The sequence below is a fragment of the Xenia sp. Carnegie-2017 genome, unplaced genomic scaffold (assembly GCF_021976095.1).
Source record: "Xenia sp. Carnegie-2017 unplaced genomic scaffold, XeniaSp_v1 HiC_scaffold_6, whole genome shotgun sequence".
Classification (NCBI taxonomy): Eukaryota; Metazoa; Cnidaria; class Anthozoa; order Malacalcyonacea; family Xeniidae; genus Xenia; species Xenia sp. Carnegie-2017.
The window spans coordinates 3,323,440-3,344,947 of NW_025813526.1; the positions used below are offsets into that span (position 1 = coordinate 3,323,440).

Consider the following 21,508-nt stretch of genomic DNA (forward strand, 5'->3'; position numbering starts at 1 on the left):
AAAATGCTATGTGCTCACTGAATAGTCGAATGACCAAGAAACTTTATAACCTAAACCCTTTTACCAAATACCCTCCTCTAGATAGCACGTCACGTGACAGTACTCACATTTAGAAAAGTGAAGTCCACAAGATTTCTTAAAAATTTTAATGATGAATTTATTATCATTTATAATATATTAATCCTAACACAGTTTTAATATGCACATGAAAAACATGTGACTTGGACGACATGTCAATTCGCACCTTTGGGATACTAGTCCGCCGCTATTTTACCATTTTTGGGATGAATGCTTAATCGTCAACGGCTTTCTTAAAAGCCCGTTCACACGATCCTATTTGCTGGATCTGACTGTCTCGGTTCCGACTTTTGGTTAATTTTTTAGACGGTCCGATAATTTTGTTGATATTCATATTGGTTTACATGTTTATAGTCGTGTAAACAGCCATTTGTGGTATTCAGAACATTTATCCATATATTTTTCCTACTTTTGTTCCTGTTTCCAATTCTTTTTCAAATCTATGTTATTTGGTTAGTTGGCTGCCTTTGATCTTTTCGGATGAAAAAAGAAAGTTCCAATTCTAACCGATTTTTTTGATTGACGGATCCGGCTGTCAGAGGCTCATTTTATACTTGTTCAAATCGGATCGTGTGAATGGGCCTTAAAACAGTTTTCTGACGTGTATGCCTTACACTTAAACGATAATCCAACACGTCTATGACTTTTTGGTTTACATGTATAGGATAGCTATAATTCCGAAAATACCGCTCCTATTGTAGGCCATTTTTTAATAGTTGAAAGGTATTAATAATGCTTCGCAATTCGCACATTTTTAATTGATCGTAAGTACTTGAATGTATTTCCTGCTAATAGTTCGACTGTTGACAAGTGACATATTCCATAATTTTCATAGTCAATTGACGTTATGTAAATCCCAAAGAAATAATAATTGTAATTCGTACAAGACTCGAAAGCAAAATAAATTTATTTGCATAGCGTCTCTCATTTATCTAGCCAACAGACTATGTAAACTGAGCAATACCTAAACAATGCTAACAAGTACTAAATCGGACTAATTATTAAATTATATGATCGCCAGCGAAGCATTTATTTGTATATTATAAATCATTGCCCAATCCGTGAATAGATTTCAGATTTCGTTCGCTATGAATGAATGAATAAAGGCAGTGTCACACATGCGTACGTTTTATAGTGTTTGGGCTGCGTTGTTTGATGATCAATTAGCTAAGTTATGAAGATGATTCCGACGAATTTTTTTCGATTGCAAAAAACGTTTCACACAAAGCAAGGATTTCGATGCATTGTATCATGTACTTCGATTCACTGTCACAATGATAATATTACGCAGTACAAGAATAAATTAATGCCGTAAACTTTAGATCACAAAGCACAAATGAGCAATCGATGTACCAAATATGACCAAATATTTCAATCACAATTACTTGAATGGCGACATTGCATTTTAATTTAATTTACTACAAAGTTTGATTTTGCGTCACCGGAAAATTTTGCTGAGAACAATAATGAGAAAACAACGAGTAATAGTTTAAATGTAGAATAGTTTAAATGTAGATATGGTCTTCGCACTTTGCTGGACAATTTAAGCAATTGTCTCAAGAACCTGAAAAATTCAGGTGACTCAACGGGATTCGAACCCATGACCTATGCGATGGTCATGGATTCGAATCGCAGAGGTCATGGGTTCGAATCCCGTTCAGTCACCTGAATTTTTCATGTTCTTGTCACTTCTTGAGACAATTGCTTAAATTGTCCAGCAAAGTGCGAAGACCATATCTACATTTAATTTCAAACACCGCACTGCATATAACATTCTTGAGTAATAGTTTAGTTATCAAAACAAAAAAAATTTGCACTTCACTCAATTTTGTTTTCCTGCTTACTGCTATAATTTCTCGCCGTCGCGTTATAAATGGTTATGACTGACTCTTGATCTTACGCCTCATATACCCCTTTCGCAATTATTGAAAAATGCGTGGTTTTGCTTGTTTAAAGAAGAAATACCATCACAGAAATGTTTTTTTTTTGTATTTATATAAGGCATGACTTCATGTTCTACTTTGAAAATTTAATGTTCATTACCTCGTTTGTATTGAGCTGTTGATTATCTGAAGGGCATTTCGGGCCGTTTAATCTGTAAAAAATCTAATAATTAGGATAGAAAACACACTTACAAGATATATAAATAAGGACCATAGTTTGGGAATATTGGGGGTAGACTTCACCATGCTGCCACAACTGTCTATATGGGGTATATCCTAGTAAAACGTTAACTGTAAACAAAATTTATTACGGAAGAATTTACTTGAATTTTAAACATCAGAGCGTGAGAAAATTTGTCTTAGTTGCAACTGCTCAGGAATGTTCTCTCACATTATTCAATTTCTCAGCCGTCATATTCACAATGACATTAAAAGGCTTTAATTTTTAACAGAAAAATAGCATTTTCATAAAACACTAAGCTACAAAAGCCAAGAGGCTAATTCTGATTACCTATCTGGTACAAATCCAAAACTATGATGAATCAATGAATGAAATCCAGGTGTCCGATTTTGAATCTAATATATATAGCTGTAACCAATTTATAATAACTTAAAGAATAATGCATTCACAATTTATTGATTAGAGAAGTCAAAATAAAACAAGGGAAGCTAGTTTCTAACAAAGTTAAGCATAGGAGGCACGAGAGTAAATTCTAGCAAAATCATTACAATGCCACATAATAAATTATTACCAAAAGGTCACTGTCGAACGTTTAGTCCTCACGGATGTAACAATATATTTAAAGTATCTTCCACTTCAAAAAAACCGGATTAACATGCGTAAAACAGTATTACAAATCGTTTGCTTTCTGTTATCCTTCTACTTGCGTTCAGGTCGAAACCTTTGATGAAATTGCATTAAAAGTTTCTGTAAAAACACATCAGTGACAGTAAATGCCATAAAAGAGCACGTAAAAGCCTACCGTATGTGCTGATTCATGCATCCGTTACAAAACCGATGACCGCAAATCGTTTGTACTGGATTGCGAAGTACCATCATGCATATTGGGCATTCGTAATCTGAGTTTGGCGGTGGATCAAATATTTCATCATGACCTTCAATAATTTCTAAAGAGGTATTAGCCTGACTGGCAGGAGGTAAATTTGGTTGGCGACTGGCATTGCTGGAAACAGGAGGAGCAGAGGCCTGAGATGAAGATGAATTGTAAGAGACTCGTGATGGGACATATGCCTCATTTTGTTCATTAATCATTCCAACAACATCATTGGCCAGATTAACATAATGTTGGTTTGACATTTCAAATACCTAAAGAGAAAATCAAAAATCACTTTGAAGCCCTCACAAAGATCTTTTATTCAGAATGTCCCTCATGCGACAGGTCCAAAAGCACAAACACTATCAAAACCATAAAACACTTTCATGAGGTTATACAAATAAAATTGAATTATTTACTAAAAATGTCTCAGAGCTTAAAACCACAATGCACCAAGTTATTGTTAAGATCATCCTGCATTCTTATAGAAGTATTTTTTAATAATCTGAAGGGAAAATCATAACATCACAATTCAAATTCTTAAAAATTTTTATGCAAAAATGGTTAAAGACTAAATGAGAAGAAAAATGACCACTGCATTAATGGTAATGGTATATTAATGATAAGGATCATTCATCAATGTATAATCAAAAATAAGAAAGTTCACCAAATATATCAAATTTATCAAAATGAGGAAGTTATTATTAAAATTCTTCAACAAAAACTCACTAACTTAACTAGATTGCACAAAAACAAAAAATTTCAGGTGAGAGAAAATAGAATTTCAAAACAAACATTTTCTCATTTAGCTAAGATACAATATTGTAAGAGGTTTTTGGCCAAAATTACAAAAATAAATACAAAACACAAAAATCCAACCAAGTTCTGATTTTAAAGGTTTACATGTTCTAATTTATTTAACAATTATTTTCGAGAACATGTGTCAAACAGTTTTATGATAGACATAATGCAAACAATATGGTAAGTCAAAAAGTGCTTTCTGAAACTGCCATAACTACTCAATGTATATTCTAAAAGTATTTGCAGCAGTGTAAATATTAATTGTACAATAACAGAGATTTATAATTTGGTTAATAATCAAGAATGAAAATCAATTCCAATGATTACATGGCAATCTAAAAAGACAAAGCCTTGCTGCTAATAAGGGTAACAATTTGTGGCCTACATGGACTTTTTAAACATCCTTGACAAAAATGCTGCTTTTGACAATAGCAAAGCTAAATACGATAAAATGTTATTTCTCAATAGTAGAAAATACATGATGTAAAAAAAATGACACCAAGGTGGACAGTATAGGAAGCATAACATTATTGGAATAAAGCAATACTACAACTACAGGAAGTCAAGGAACAAATGAAAATTCTAAGGTTGCTTTGACGAACTATAACCTATTTTTTACTTAAAATAATAAAATTAAATTATATAAATCAACAATATACAATTGGTTTTATGGAATTTCGCGCATCATAAACTGAAACAACGTCTTTGCTCATGCAAAATATTGGAAAACTTACAATATTCGACGTGATAAACTTTGATTGATCATCACCAACCTTTTCTCACATAAAATATAGAATACTTGAAATTCTGAAACATAAGGTGTTTTTTTTAACTATATACAAAAGATTCGTCCAAAACAGTAAAGATTGCTTGAAGAAAATAAGAGAGCCAGACATGAAATATCTGTTGGTGAATCAACGGAATCAACAGTTTCACAATCAAATGTCGTAGTTCCTTAGAAAATGCTTAAAACTTCCTCAAATTTCCATTAAATTCCTTAAATTTGTAAAAATTACTACAAGGCGTGATCACATGGGCTCAGAAAGTGATTTTGTTGTTTCTTCCTCCGTTTTTGCTGTTTTCAAGTCTTCCAATGTTGTATTTGTAAAGAAACTTTAAATATTATTGGGCGTATATTAATTAAAGTATAAAAACATCCTTAAAAATATCTTGAAAACCTTTAGAAAATCCTATTTTTAAGGATAATTCAGTAAAAGAGAGAGCGCTTGTCAGTGCAAGACCTCTGGTGCATCATGGGTATTTCTAAGGGATTCCCCTAAAATCCTTTAAGGATAATATAAAAGGACAAATATTAAAGGCTCTTACAGACGAACAAATTTTCTATGACAAAACTCTATGTTACCATTTTTTTGTGACAAATGTCCATGTGTACGTGCAGCAAATTTTCTATGGCAAGTTTTTCATGTGGCATATTTTCTTTGACCGTCTGTACCCATCAACAAATTTTGTGTGACAAATGTTGTGGCCCGCGATATAATAGCACAGCATATATCAAAGAGAATACGCGGGAAAATCAGCGATAATCAAAGTAAACAATCGTCGGCTGTTCAACGATGCCATATTTGAGTAAACACAAACGGATACTTGCTTGTGGCATTGGCATAACACTACTTATGCAATACGAATACTCAAAGAGGCACTTAAATCGCCGTTGGTGGGTTCGTCCATGGGCCACCCAGGAACGTCGACAAAGACAAGGTTTTGCATTTAATCTAATACAAGAACTCAGAACAGTCGATGATAGAGCCTTCAATAATTTTTTCCGGTGAATTTCGAAGTTTGAAACAGAGATTGTTCATAAACTATTTTTCGTAATTTAAATTCTAAAATTGCTTGGTTCCTTGTTTTGAAGAATGGATGTCAGCCTGTTTGACGAATTACTAGAAAAATTGAAGCCACTCATTACAGCGAAAAACACTACAATGCGTGAATCCATTCCTGCTCACGACAAGTTGTGTGTGACGCTGCGGTTTCTCGCTTCGGGAGAGTCCTATACACAACTTAGATATGCCTTTCGTATCTCTGTATCTGCGATTGCAGAATTTGTTCCGAAGGTCTGTGAAGCTTTATATGAAGTTCTCAAAGACGAATACATGAGGGTGCCATCCACACGATCACAATGGCTAGAGCTAGCGAGTGATTTCGAGACGAAGTGGCAATTTCCCCACGCTGTGGGGGCTATTGATGGCAAACACATACAAGTTAAAGCTCCACCTAATTCTGGGTCAGAGTTCTTCAATTATAAAAAATACTTTAGCTTTGTTCTGCTTGCAATTGCAAATGCAAAAGCTCAATTTGTTGCTTTCGACTTGGGTGCCGCAGGCAGTCAATCAGATGGGGGTATTTTCAAACAAGGACACTTATCAAAAATATGTGAATCTGAAAACTTTCCATCACCAAGCTGCATAGAGCAAAGCTCACTTCCGCCAATTCCATATTACATATTAGGAGATGAGGCTTTCGCACTAGAACAAAACATCATGAAGCCGTTCCCACATCGATCTGCCATGGGGGACGAAAAAGTTTTCAACTATCGGCTCTCTAGGGCTAGAAGAATTGCTGAAAACGCCTTTGGGATTCTCTGTGCACGTTTCCGAATTTTGTCAAGACCTATGGAAATGAACGTTGCAAATGCAATGGTAGTTGTTCAGGCATGCCTGGTTCTGCACAATTTTCTAATGATGAAAAAGGACGGAGTTTATAACCCTCCTGGATTCATTGACACCGAGGATGAAATTGGCAATGTTAGACAAGGTGTTTGGCGCAACCTTGTAGAAGATTCTTCGTCTCTTGGACACCTAAGACGAGACCAAAGCACCAGACCATCTACTCTACAAGCCAGAGAAGTACGGAATCTACTAAAGGATTACTTCTTTTCTGAAGGAGCAGTTGATTTTCAATGGGCAATGACTGAGTTACATTTTTGATGGTGTATGAAGTGTTTGGATGACAACAAAGTGTTCAAATAAAATAAAGCAGGGTAAGATGGAGTATCCATCTGTATGAAAAATCACTCAGCATCGTTTAACAGTTATGTCAAGCTTTGCACCAACACATCCTAAGTGTTCACAGTAGATCAACACCCTACCCCTGCTTTCACAGTATTGACATCCTTTTATGATTTAGAGTTAAAAACATATCAGACTTGATATTGGGCAAGTCCTTGAGGGATCCTACACGATCATGTGCGGTCTTGCCCATATCTTAACAAAAAATATGTTCCTTGAGATGGTAACAAGTAGCTCACCAAGGATGGTTCTTGCAGTTGGAAAGAAACAGTTATTAATAACTTTTACTTTGTTCAAGTGGGTAAATATCTCCCAAAAAATATCATGTAAATACTATTTACAAAATTTTTAATAAACTGGAACATGAAGTTTTTCCCTTACTCCCAAGGAAAATTCTGAAGTAAATTCATCAAGAAGTTTGCAAAATTGCCTTGGTGCATAGTATGCACAGTCTTTTACTAGACATAAGAGCACTAAAACCTAAGCAAATAAACCAGTGAAAATGAACCATTATGCACACTATCTAACGTAACAATATTAAACTTAAGAACACCAGTATCTTCCAGATAATCAAGTTTATCTTAAACTAAAAGGAATGATAGGTTGGGCCATTTTCTGTAAATGTGTTGAAGACATAGGAGCTTGACGGCATATGCTGGGGGGCTTGTGGGTTGTGCTCTTGCTCAGTGGTTTGGAAAATAGCCGACTGGATGTTATATTTTAAACGTCGACGTAAATCATTGTTACTTATTCCGCGAATAGAATTGGCTACATCCCTGCCAAAAATGTCCCACTCATCATCCACTTTTTCAGGTACCTTTGCCCCTTTGGCCAACTCATTTAAAGCTGTTGCAGCTGTTTCCATCCACTGGTTTGATTTTTTCCTTTTTGGTAACTGTGGATTTTCAGTTGGAGGAGTTGCATCCTCTTGCCCACTACCATCAAGTTCACCATGGTCCTCTTCAGCTGTTCTTGCAGGTTCAGTTGCCACGACATTGGAGAGAGTTCCTCTGTTTGAAATTATTATATCTTCAAGAAAAGAGCACTCCTCAAAAAACCTCCACTTCGGAATATATATATCCTTCACACCACTGCCAGTTGATTCAGATTTTTTTACTTTTCTAACCTCTTCACGATATGTCGTTCTAAGACCTTGGATTTTTGCTGCAATTTGTACAGATAAATGAAACAAATTTAGTCTGCGTATACACATTGCTTTTAACAATAAGTTAGAATGCCGTAGTAACCGTTTTGAACTACACAACGAAGCACAGTCCAACAGGCTCATGGTGACATCGCTGATACAATTACTGTGTAAACGTTAAGTGTACCCACCTTTGATGTAAGAAAGATCTATACCAAGGACTTCCTCTTTCATTATGTTCAGGATCTCTTGATAGTCTTTTTTCTTTTTATTTCTGTCTTTGTAGCATTCTGATTTTAAATTCCACAAACTCTCCCTTGTTCTAAGTAACTCAAGGAGGTGACTTGTGGCTGCATCAGTCCAACGCACGTTGTTGGCTGCCGCCATGTTGGCCGCTAAGACAGAGACCTTTGTGGCCACAACACTGAGTACGCCGAAAAATTCCGCTGACTAGGTTCATCACTGGCACGTCATTTGTTATATTTTCTTTGTTGGCCGTACAGACGAACAAAGTTCGTCATTTGGCCCATTTTTCTATGACAAATGCATTTGTTCAAAAGCTGGCATGCTAGCTTTTGAACAAATGCATTTGTCACAGAAAAATATGGCAAAGTGACGCGTACAGACGGGCGTATAAAACTTGTAACATAGAGTTTTGTCATAGAAAATTTGCTCGTCTGTAAGAGCCTTAAAGCCCAGCAAAGTGCTTTTAAAAGAGCCAATCAATACAAGAGTACTGAATACTAAAAGCACTTTGCTGAGGTATTCGGCAAAGTGCTATTAAAAGAGCCATACAATACTTTTGACTCTGAAGATGACTACCGCTAAGGTTGTCGAAACGTCAATCAACAACAACAAAAACAGTCCTTCTCAGGACTATACCAACCTGGACGATCTACATTTACAAACATGTAATGACGTATAAAAAGAAATTTTTATTTAGCAGCGTAAAGTTTCGTCTTGGCTCTCAAGACATCATCAGACAGTATTAAATTACAAGTATAGAGGAATATAAAAAATATATAATAGCTATTTACATAATATTAAATTACATGGCGGAATGAAAAAACGTGTTCCCAAGACTCTGCAATCGAATGTTGTCTATTCTTTCAAGTGTAGATGCTGCTCTGCATCGTACGTGGGTCAAGCCACCCGCCACCTACACACTCGAATTTCAGAGCATTTGGGCATCACCCCTTTCATTGATAAACCTTCTAAGCATCCCAATCATTCCTCCATACTATCACACCTTAAATCCACAGGACACACCGCCACCGTTGAAGATTTTAAAATACTTTCTTCATGCTCAGACTCACAAGAACTTCTTATTCACGAAAGTCTCTTAATCAACAAAATGAAACCATCTCTTAACGTCCACAAAAACTCCATTGTCCTTAAGTTGCTTTAATCTAATTTCGTCTTCCTCATGTATACTTTGTGATTCTGTGTTTTTTGTTTCTTTCATGATTTCCATTTATCCCACTTCATACCATCTTATCCCACATTTACGTTTTCACGTTTTTTCATTTCACCACGTAATTTAATATTATGTAAATAGCTATTATATATATATATATATATATCCCTCTATACTTGTAATTTAATACTTTAATACTGTTTGACAATATTCATAATAAGAATTTGCTTCCCGCCCGATATATCCCTGATCAAAATTTAAGGATTCTTTGATATTTGGCCCACTGTGGGTAACATATCAATGTATAAAATATAGTACAAAAATTGAAGCCGGATGTTGGCTCATTTACTTACGACCTTCGTTGGGGGTATCGGTCCCACTTTACTACACTTTTGTATGACAACCATTTGCAAGCTACTATTAACCGTGCATTCGACTCAACGTTTTAAAAAGTTATAATAAGCATGTTTGTCAGGCGAAAGCTATTACTTTGATCTGGCAAATGTGTCACTTTTGAAGGCGTAACTTGTTGTTGTGAGGGCGTAACCACAGTAGCGAGCGTAACGCCAAGTTTTGACGATATAACTAGTTGTTTGGCGACTAGTTAAACTAGTTTATATCCTAATTAAACGAATGAAATTATGGATCGCAAAGTTAGCAAGCGTGGCAGAATATGGGGTGCCGAAGCGGACAAAACTTCTATATTGCAAATTTCATGCTAATTCAAATTCATAGTCTACCCGCAACACACCTGAAAATCGTAGGGTGAAACTCAAAAATTGCATAATCTAAGGACAAAATGTGACAAAAAGGATTAATTTCTTGAGTTTTTTAGGTATTTTAAAGGGTATTCTTTCTCAAATACAAAACGTTTTTTAAGAAGGGCCATTTATTGATAACTGATCTGCTTCCTTGTCAATGTTCCAGTAAAATGCTTCGACCTTAAGAACAATACCTGTTCTTCATTCAAAGCGAGGCGGACCTCCACATCGTCAACTACTCTTGGTAGAGGAAATTCGAACAGTTTATGGGTGAACAAACAATTTATCGGTAGTAAGTTGGTTGTTTTCTTCTTCAATATACTGTTTTATGGCAAACGAAAACCGAAGCAAATCTTTTTCTGGATTCAAACCATCGAGTAACACAGTTAACTGTAACACTACCCGCAAGTATCACATGCTTCGTCCATTGGACCATTTTTACGAATTATTTTTCAAGAGCATCCAAGGAAACAGATCATTTAATAATAATTGGCGTTCCTTAATAAACGTTTTGTATTTGAGAAAGAATACCCTTTAAAATGTCAAAAAAACTCGAGAAAATTACTCCTTTCTGCCGTATTTTCTCTTTAGATTATACAATGTTTGAGTTTCACCTTACGATTTTCAGGTGTGTTGCGGGTAGACTATGAATTTTAATTAGCATGAATTTTTGCACTTACCCAACTTAGCATGAATTTTTGATCTTACGATGATTGTGTATGGACTTAGCATGAATATTTGCACTTAGCATGAATTTTTGCAATACAGCAGTTTTGTCCGCTTCTGCGGCCCATAGGTAGAATGTATCAATCGGGGGTCGCAATTTCAAATGATCTACAAAATCTAATAATTTTAAATATCATATTTCTAGGGGGCCGACTACATGGGCGAGTTGACTCATTTTGCAGAGTTGTCTCGCTTTGTATAATTGTTATATATTATTTTGACAGTTTGATTACGTGGCAAGCGAGTTGTCCCGCCTTGCCGAGATCCCGGTTGTTGCTGTTCGAGTTACTCGCTTAGGCGGGATGAAATTCCCATGTAATCGCAATGTGCCGAGTTGGCTCGGCAAAGCGGACCAAGAAATTTGATTCACTGCAAGAAAACGCGGGTTCTCTTAAACTTTGCTGCAACTGGTGTCCGGAATGAATTCACCAGCTGCAGAAGCGTATCTGCCTAAGCTGTTCCATCTTGGAAGAATTCGTCGATGTTGATCATGTGGCCATTGAGGATGGAAAGTCTGATGCAAGATTTGGTGGCCTATTTGTTTCCAAACTTTCAAAAAGACCTTTCCAATTCTGTGGTGTGCAAGCCATCAACCATCAGTGAAGTTGAAGCCAGACAGTCAACAAAATTTTGCAAAGCCATCGACGACGTACAAGGACGTATCCACTAATACAAGAAATTGCAGCGTAACCCCAGACCACAGCAGTAGTAGAGACAACTTTTTCAAAGTTGTATGACAACAAAACAAAACTTAGAAATGCCTTCAGTGATCAAAATATAAAGCTATAGTGAAAATGAATGAAGAATATCCAGGCAACTTCGACTCAAATGAGCGCCTTGCCGAACTTCATTCAAAGGCAAGAGGCAACTACATAAAACATTGCACAATTAGCCAAGAGCGTAAAGGTTAAAGACAAATTTTGGCATTTAACTCTTTTTCTTTGCCTATCCTTAACTCACTATGCATTGAAGTCCAAAGTTGAACAAATTCCAATTGTAGACACCACGTTTTCCTGATGTTCAAGATAAGAAACATGACCTTGGAGATATAATTGGAAATATTTGGTCTTTATTCCAAAGAAAGACATCGTCGGGGGCACTGGGGTACAGTTCACCTGCATGGGGAAAATGTAAGAATTTGTTGGGGAGTGAACGAAATAAACAAGTTTCTAGTTTTGATAGTTGCTTTCTGTAGCTGTTGGAATTCAGCACTCAATACAAATGTTTTCACGCCAAAAAACTCTCTCAGGAGAAAAACTCAAGTGAATTTCTACTAACGCTGCGAAGAGCGTTTCCCGAATCTGTCAAAAGTGCTCGGCGTGGTTCCATTTATATAGTCTTATTTTCCGCAATACCTGTCCACGCTAAACATCCAGAGTGAACAGCAGGTGTGTTTATATAGGCTAGCCAAACAGTCGTTGCATGAAACTACATGAGAAGTAAAAGCTTAATGTGACTATGAAATGAAAATTTTGCAATTTAAATTATTGTTGCAATGACTAGAACTTTTGAAATGATAGTGTACTTTCTAAAACAGTTAATGCATATCTCTTTTTATTCTCGTGATTTTGACGTTTTTGTTATTTCCAATTCCAACAATGTTTCAAATACTCTTCAACTTTAGGTTGATACAAGTAGGCAGCATTTTATATATTATACCATTAACCACGTCACAATGAAGGAAACTCTGTTCTTGTCAATTTAAGTATCGGTAAATATACCTAATAATTTTAGTTCTCATTATGCAATGTGACGTCACAAGTTAAATATATCGGACAAAGCAAGAACCTCAAGCAAGAATTAAAAGTGATTGCATAAACTGGTTTAAAATGTTCATTGTCATTTTAAAATTTCTCTTAAATAAGAGCACCATTCAAATAGCAAAGTTTTTGTTTCATTGGTACTTTAATGCAAAAGTTCTAGTCATTGGTTTTCTAGTAAAGACTTGTAGAGACTTTTCTAGTGTTTTTCTCATTGTCATTGGTTTTCTTGTAAAGTTAGCAACTGCTTCATATCAATTTCATTCTGTTTCTTTGTGGCGAGAGTATTTGAAGCATGTAGCCCAACCAAAAAAGCCTATCGAACCGATTCTTGTACTTTGCAAATAATCTTATAATGAACATTAATGCCCAGCTTATGGCAATGATATGAATTGCTACTGTAAAAAAAATGTAAAGAATAGAAATGACAGTATTTACAAAGTATAAAAAAATTAAGTAGTAAAAAAGGGATTTACCTATCACAAGAAGATTAGAAGAGTGACAAAGGAAGAAGTGTTTTCGCTTAGATCAGGTTACTTTGGACTGCGCACGTTGTTGATATTTCGGCAATTTATTGTTTGTTTATTTGCTTGTTTGTCTTTATGGATGATGGAACACATTGTGTTCGATCAAAAGCTTTGGACAGATGTGCTTATCAAGGAAGTCAACGTAAGATATAACCAATTATGCATCATGTCGATGAGGCAGTAAGCTGTTTGTTGATGCTTCCTATAAGCAATCAAATTGCTGTACAACAGTATTATTTAAGACATCTGTCATCATTCATCATCCCAAACTTAAGGATTTACAAGAGCTGAATGGAGAGACTCGCAGTTTTCTGGGCGGTTGTAATTATCCCGAGTTTCAAATTCTTAAGTTTTTCAATTTTGCTAGTGGAGGGCTTAATATTATGGATTGTTGGCTCTACTTCAAATTTGCCAGCTACCCTATCCAGATCTATTAAGAGCATCGTCAGTTGACTCAGCGATTTTATCTAACTTAATCCTATAATTTACTTAAAGGGGAAGTCAGAGCTCGGAACAACTTAGGCTCAAATGAAAGAGTATTATATTATTACTTTGCATACCAAGTCTAAAATCTTTACGTTAAATACAACTCGAGAAATAAAGCAATGAAACTGCGTTATTTTGCAAATATAAATGTACATCCGAGCGAACCTGCGATCAAGCAGCGGAATTACATCGTTACGTCACTGCGCGACTCTGTAATCGAGCAATTTCGAAGAGAATAGAATAGATATTTTGTCTGTCAATTTTAAAGTCTTCTAGGTAAATGGCGTATTTAAACGATTCTTCGAGCGATATTTTAACCTGTTCTAACTTAAAAGATGGTAAAGAAATTTCAAAGATAAATGGAGGGTTTAAATATTATACTTTTGAACTGGTTAATGAAACGGGGACATATTTTTCTGACATGCTAAGACGAAAGCAGAAAATATGTGTATTGAAGATTCTAATTCAGAGTTTTAACGACACCACAATTTTCGAGGTATTTGTATATTTCTATATAACATTTTATATATATATATATATGTACTCTTTTATCTGGTTCACCATATTTACAGTCCTCGAAATCACAGTTTGTTTATTAAAGAATTGTATTAATATGTAGGCCGTGCCCACATACTTGGCAGTCGCGGAAGATTATTATTTAAGTGTTAGATAACCGGTTGTGTAACTCTCCGCTACTTAAGAAACTGTTCCCACTTTGTTTTTCTGTTTTAGCACAAGGTATTCTGTGTTGTAAATTGTAGGTAAATCGTAAAACCTTGCTGTTGATGCCATCTTCAATTTCTGAATTTCAAAGCGCTGTTGCTAACTTATACTTACACCGAACCTTATTCTAACCATAATTACTACAAAGCCCACGATGGCGTAAAAAATTACTGGCAACATGGTAGCTATTTCTCAAGTAACGGGAGCAACATGCTTCAAATTGCCATGTGGCACTAGCTATAGAATAGCATGTTAATTATCTGCACGACTGACAAAAGTAGGACATAAACACCTAGTTTTATGTATAGTAATAATAATATAAACAATCACTAGCCAAGCTAGCTTGCAAATTTGTCCTGTGATGTTAATTTCTTAGCTTTACCATTATTAATTTCTTTAGAACCAAATTTGCAGGCTGGCTTTGTCTCATATGTAGCTATAATTTGTTCAATTGCAAAGATTACATTTTGTCAGAGTAATAAACTATAGGATACCTGGCTTGACTGTTTCTTTTGTAGCAGCTAGTTGTTTGCTGTCATATTATCATTTATTAAATACTTAATTGACTGTTTACTTGGCCTATATAAAAGCCAGGTCTGTCTAGTCATTCTCTAACAAGAAAAATTTCTGATATTTAAAATTGCCAGGTATTCTATAATTTAGCCACACCTATGTGTGTATTTCAGCCATTCGTGATCGGTGTGCTGCTATCACTTCTTTTTTGCTTGGTCTTGGAGTAGGTGCAATATTCTTTGGAAGTTTAACATGCTTGTCTGATGGTTGAGGATTCATGTCCACATTGAACTCTACCACATCATCCATCAGTTGCAGTACAAAATCAAAACACTTTTTCTCCAACACTGGTTTCACTATCCATTTTTACGTCCTTTGGGAAGACCACCTTATACCTTTTTTCCCCTTCTTCCTTACCTCTGGTGACTGTTGCTTGCCTCCTTCCAGTGTTGGAGTTGTGATCAATCACAGCTAGTTGAGTACGGGCCACCATTCCCTTGTATGAGAAGTGTTTACGTTTTGGTACATATTTTAGCAGCAAGGAATGGTAGACCTCAAGGTTGCCAGTATGGTGAAATTCTGTAAGCTGTTGTATATCTTTTAAAAGCTTTCTATTCAGAACAACCTCCTCCAATGCTATATGTGGGGCAGATCCAGCCTGCAACCATTTCTTTTCTTTCTTTGTTTTAGATAAAGGGCCATGTGCACATTTGCAAAATGTTTGCTATTTCTCCAATTGTGTTTGTTGACTATATGATGTAAAATGGACACCCATTTCTCATGGAGCACTTCAGCATTTCCCTGACAACTTTGTGCACACCACCAAAGGTGATTGGATACAGACTGAATCCACTCTAGTAGCTCATGATTTTCTTTTTTCTTTGCCTTCTCTGTCAATTTTTTTGTCACCCACTTTGAGAGATGCCAAACATCATATTGGTGCACTATGGAAGGGTACCTCTTTCGCATTTCAGAGGTTATTTGAATGTGGCGGTCAGTTGTCAATGATCTCACTTTCACACCTTGCTCAATGACATTGTCAAGTGCTCTTTGGCATCCTTTTTTCTCCATTGCATTAGAGGATGAAACTTCAGAGACTTGAACAAGAGAAAAGTCAATAATTTTCTCTGAAGTTTCATCCATTAAGGAATATGTACCATATTTTGCGCTATGACCAGGACTGTCTGATCTACCATCACCACATAAGTCAACCGGTTTCATTTTGTTTTGATGGTTTCAATAATTTCTTTTGTTGTTTTTTATAGACATTGTCAATGACTGGGAAGACAATCTTATTTTGAACTTCATAAAACTGATCTTTATTTACAAAGTTTAAATTAATTGCATTTGCAAATTGTTTGGTGGCTTCATAGGTTCCTCCAGTCATGATAGTTGCAGCAGGAATTAAAATATTACCTGCTGGTTTATTGTGCAAATATGGTTGAGACTTCCACTGGTAAGTATGATTATTGCTACATGTTGTTTTTATGGCAACCATACTACCAATATGGGACTTCTCAATCTCACAAAGAGAACCACATATTCTACATGTTGCGAACAGCTTATCAAGCATGCTTTCAAAGACAATGAATTTTCTTTGATTTTTTAGTTCCTCACCTTCAGATTCCTCATCTGTATCTAGTTCCTCAAGATAGGTATAATCATCATCACTATCTGATGCAGCAATATCATCACTGCTTCCTAAAGAGATTTCTGAATCAGATGATATAATAGGAGTTGTTATGATAGGAGTTGTTGTGTTAGGAGTTGTGGGAGATGTTACTGGTTTTGGTGTACGACTTGAAGAAACTGCATTTAAAGAGGGGCAACATTTTTGAAGCGTTTTATTTTTAATGGTTTCCTTTTCTTTGTGCAAGAGTTTGTATGGCAACTGTCCTTTGTCTTGGTGTATCACACTGTGCTTCTGCATCAATGAAAACTTTTGGCTCACATTGAATCTGGGCATCCTTGGACAATGGACTGGGAGGCTGATCTTCAATGCATGTTGCAAGATTTGTATCTTCATCTAGTGATTGTATTATGCTTCTAACTTCCTACAAAATAGTCAAACTTCTCAACCAAGAGAGTACAAAGCTAATTGTTTAAAGAACAGTTCAATAACTTCAAATATAATCTATATGGTTGCAATATCCTATTTACCTCACGTCTTGCAATTCTATCTCTCATTTGTTCTCTTCTGTGTGACATTTTTCGCTCGGGTTTACGATTTAAAAATGGAAATATCGATGGTACACTACTAGGTTTTAATATCTTTTTCGATTTCATGCCGAATATCTCCTTTAGAGAAGTACTAAAGCAATCTGGGGTGAAATGGTCGCTACATACGTAACACGAATTTGGCTTCGGTATATTATCACGACGAACCCGTGCAAGCCATATTTTTTGCATTGTTGGGTCGTTTGGCAATCGATGATACGATACATCGCTACCTTTTGTTTTTCTAGATCCGTTAGTGCAATTAGGCACCATGCAATGTGGCATTGTTCCGAAATATTTAAAGTAAACAAAGTAATTGTAATTGTGTCGCTTTTCCTGATATGTTGTCTATTTGAATGTATATACGCTCCCGCGAAAGCGCGCAGTGACGTCACGAGACTTTGCCGCTGCTTGATCGCAGGTTCGCACGCATGTACATAATAGCTGATACAAAATATACAAAATTTCGTGGTTTCATCGCTTTATATCTCGACTTGTATTTAACTAGAAAATATAATATTTGGTATATAAGGTAATAAAAATATAATCTTTCATTTGGGCCAAAGTTGTTCCGAACTCTGACTTCCCCTTTAATGTTTGCGCAACAGATGACTCGGACTATTGTGTGTTCGACATCAACTTATTCTTATTTGAAGTCGTGTGATAAAAATTAAGGCCCAACATAAAGTTCTGATTAGAGCCATAGAAATAGACCAGAAAAATTGTAAAATTAAATTTATTGTGACGTTTCGTCTTTACTCAAGACATCTTCAGACAAATAATAAATGGGATGTGAAGACAAGATATTATATTTACAAAAAAGTGTTAAATTACTACTAAAGGAAGTGGTGTCGAATGATTTAATGAAAGAAATGCTAAAGGAAGCGGAAAGAATGATTTAATGAAAGAAATGCAAAAGGAAATACTAAAGAATGATTTAATGAAAGAAATACTAAAGGAAGCGGTGTCAAATGGATACATGATAAGGAAGTTAGGAAGTGAAATAAAGAGAAATTAAAAGAGGTTAAGTGGAATGGAGTTTCCTTGCACATTACGTGAAGGCTTGTGTTTATTGATTAGAAGGCTTTCATGAATGGAGAGTTCATAAGTATCGTTGGAAGAGGAGATTATTTTAAAGTCGTCTAAGTTGGGTGTGTGTCCAGTCGTGTTAATGTGAGAAAGAATGCTTAAAATAATCTCCTTAGTATTTCCTTTAGCATTTCTTTCATTAAATCATTCTTTCCGCTTCCTTTAGCATTTCTTTCATTAAATCATTCGACACCGCTTCCTTTAGTAGTAATTTAACACTTTTTTGTAAATATAATATCTTGTCTTCACATCCCATTTATTATTTGTCTGAAGATGTCTTGAGTAAAGACGAAACGTCACAATAAATTTAATTTTACAATTTTTCTGGTCTGTTTCTATGGCTCTAATTAGAACTTTATGTTGGGCATTAATTTTTATCACACGAATTCGATTTCCGCTCGACAAGTCTCTCGCTACAATTTATTTGAAGTCATTTGATACAGATATATTTAATCTGCTCGTTGCCTTTGTCTCAATTTCGTAAACAATACAATGTGATGTTTATCAATGAATATTCTTGTCTAACCTTGAGTTGCAAAAAAATGCCTTCAAGAAATATCAGCGTTGCATAAAATAGCCTTGTTAATTAACCCTTGTATAACTGTCTAACCGAGAATACCTTAAACAATTTGGTTCTTTGTGAAAAAATACCGCTACGGTCGTCTAATCCAGCAGAAAGCTGCTTTACGCATGTAAGTAAGTAGTTCAAAGCTCACCATACCATTGTCACTACAAACTTCGTACCGCCTCATTCTTAAAAATTTTCCTAGAACTATGCTGTTCTATTGCTATCTGCACAAAGCAAGTAGAAAAAACAAGTAATCGAAAATAACCAGCAATGCAGCAGTATAGAAGAACCAAACATTCTCGTAAGTGAGTGGTGCCTATCTTCGTTGAAAACAGTTGTATGTATCTGGCAAGGTCTCATTAACCTAAGCCCTCCAATCATTTGCAGTCGGTTTTCGTATATTTTCAACGACACTATCCAATGTTCATTGGATATTTGTAACAATTACATTCAATAGTCAATGTTTAGACCGTACTCTTCTCGCTTTCATGTGATGATTGTAAATATACTAACACATAAAATCTTGGCGACATTTCTCAAATTGCAGTGTAAGGATGTAATAAATTTTAATATCCAGTATTTCAGTATCAATATCCCTTTCCTGACAAACTATGTTGCTTTTGCTATGGACCACGAATTTCAATAAACTGCTCCACTATAGATGAAACATCACTACTGTAATGCTCTGATACCAGATGAATTTTTCTACCTTCGCTGTGGGCTGTAAAGGCTGGAAAAGCTTAAAGTGTTCTTCCTTTTACTCAGTTTATAAAGACTACAAAAGGGTGACAATTCTACATTTAAGAACCATGGCAGTCAAAGGTAGTGAGATAGTTCTTTAAGTTGAATTTTGCATGTTTTTGAAAGAATCTTTTTAGAAAAACATCAATTAAGAAAGTAAATAGTCTAAGTCTAGTTTTCGTATCAAATAAATACGGACATGAGTATTTCTCTGTCACATTGGCATATTTGAACTTGCACAATATCAGAAAAGTTTGCTATTGAGACGAATGATAAATTGTCCAAGATTCATGCCTTTATCATTAATTTGCATAATTCAGGATTTTTGGATATAACAGCGGGGCTCATTGTTCATTAAACGTTAAAAATACTACGGAGCCATTGTTTCTTCAGTAAATTGTTAAACATCCTAGTCATACATTTCTGGAGAGATAAGTTCCTTTTCGCTGTTGACAAAGACAACGCAAAAATAACTACCATTTCCTATAATCAAATAAATACGATTACCCAATCGGATTAATTGTTTCTGTTTGCATTTGAACGCAGGAGATTAAAATTTCAGGAGGGATGTTCACATCATATCTCTTGAGCAAATTCACGTGTATTCTTCATTTCACTCAAATGGGTCACCCAACCGAAATTGATACGCTAAAAACGTCCGGGTTAAAAATTCTGGGTCAATTGAAAATCACCCAAATTTGGTCAATTTTTCTTCTTTTGACCCGGATGACTGGTACTTTTATGGTCATTTGTGATCATATTCAAATATAACAATAAATGACCCAAATTCGGGATCCAGTTAAAAATCAAAATGGCGGCGCACAAAAGGAGTGGTAAACAAATCATAATCATTATGTCCGTTGACTTGTGAAACCGTCAGCGAGACATATTGCTATCGTGTAGTGTGGCATTGAGGCTTTATAGCGTGTCCACCACCGAAATTCGACGGAAGCTACCGGTTCGATAGGACAGACACAAAGGTGTTACGATTAGTGCACGAGTATGGCCACACCACAATACCATATTGTAACTTGTCAGTTTAAAAGGTTTACGTATTTATTGGGCTATTTCGCTTTGCTTTAAGCTACACTTTTTGTGCCGCTTGCTTTTGTTAGGTTGAGCGATTGTAATTAAACTGGCCGTTTTTTATCAGGGATACGTACTGAAGTAGACTCAAACGCCTTTACGGTGTTTGTTTATGAAGTAGACTCAAACGCCAGTCGCGCTTGCTTAAAAAGTTGGCTCATGCCTTTGTGCTTGTAAGATTCTCAAGCCATTGAGCCTGTGTTATTGATATGCTGATAATGTCTTATTTGGCAGTGTTTTATTTGCGTTGCCTTAAATGACTTGTAATAAAACTTGCGAATGCAACAAATCAATGTTGACATATAATTGATGACTATGTAGCACTGTTCAGAAACCATTCATTCGAGTTTATTGACAATACACGACCATTTAGTAATACAGCAGTTTACATTAAAGTACCATTTGTACAAGGTTATCCTCGCATTAACAACATTAATTGCATCGAAGTTACTATAGTGAAATTGGTGAGTAATGAAGAATGGCATATCATAGGCATTTATTGTTCTCCAAAAGTTCCCAAAAGCCATTTGTATATGGCATTGAATAATATCTTAGGTAAATATGATTGTCAAAAAAATATTATTCCGGGTTATTTTAATATAAACTGGATGAATGTTGCTGAAAGACAATTCTTGCATAATGTAACGATTACAATGAATAGCTATGAACAACAGATATCAACTTGCACAACAGACTACAACACATTGCTTGATCATCTGTATACCAATATTGATCATGATCAGATGTATATTAACTGTGGTGTATTTGAGACATATTTCAGTGATCATAAAATTGTTTGGGCCTCGTCTAAACAGAATCATTGCAAATAATCAATTAATATGTG

At 35.5% G+C, this 21,508-nt stretch overlaps 3 protein-coding genes and 1 long non-coding RNA gene across 8 annotated transcripts in view; 2 read left to right on the forward strand and 2 right to left on the reverse strand.

Moving 5' to 3' along the window:
• LOC124458537 (TNF receptor-associated factor 6-like) overlaps window positions 1–21,508 on the reverse strand; it is a 58,197-nt gene that overhangs the window by 17,767 nt on the left and 18,922 nt on the right. For 3 of the 5 annotated variants that reach the window (XM_047008530.1, XM_047008532.1, XM_047008534.1), the window contains exons 4-6: window positions 4,612–4,684; window positions 3,005–3,348; window positions 2,122–2,173 (exon numbers count right to left, since the gene is read on the reverse strand). In XM_047008530.1, the coding sequence (XP_046864486.1) occupies window positions 2,122–2,173; window positions 3,005–3,339 (387 nt within the window). In that variant the 5' untranslated portion in view covers window positions 3,340–3,348; window positions 4,612–4,684. Of the gene's footprint in view, window positions 1–2,121; window positions 2,174–3,004; window positions 3,349–4,611; window positions 4,685–21,508 lie in introns of those variants that run through there. The other 2 variants (XM_047008533.1, XM_047008531.1) reach the window with 2 other exon arrangements.
• On the forward strand, window positions 5,752–6,825 carry LOC124456894 (putative nuclease HARBI1). Its single transcript, XM_047007202.1, has one exon. The coding sequence runs from the start codon at window positions 5,752–5,754 to the stop codon at window positions 6,823–6,825; it is 1,074 nt and encodes a 357-aa protein (XP_046863158.1).
• On the reverse strand, window positions 7,413–8,589 carry LOC124458539. The gene is made up of 2 exons (XM_047008536.1): window positions 8,242–8,589; window positions 7,413–8,070 (listed from the first exon to the last, which is right to left on the reverse strand). Exons 1-2 carry the CDS (start codon window positions 8,435–8,437, stop codon window positions 7,493–7,495), a joined length of 774 nt encoding a protein of 257 aa, XP_046864492.1. The 5' UTR covers window positions 8,438–8,589; the 3' UTR covers window positions 7,413–7,492.
• Window positions 13,798–16,783, forward strand: LOC124458540. The gene is made up of 3 exons (XR_006953254.1): window positions 13,798–14,223; window positions 16,229–16,419; window positions 16,573–16,783. It is a non-coding gene; the product is annotated as an uncharacterized LOC124458540 (long non-coding RNA).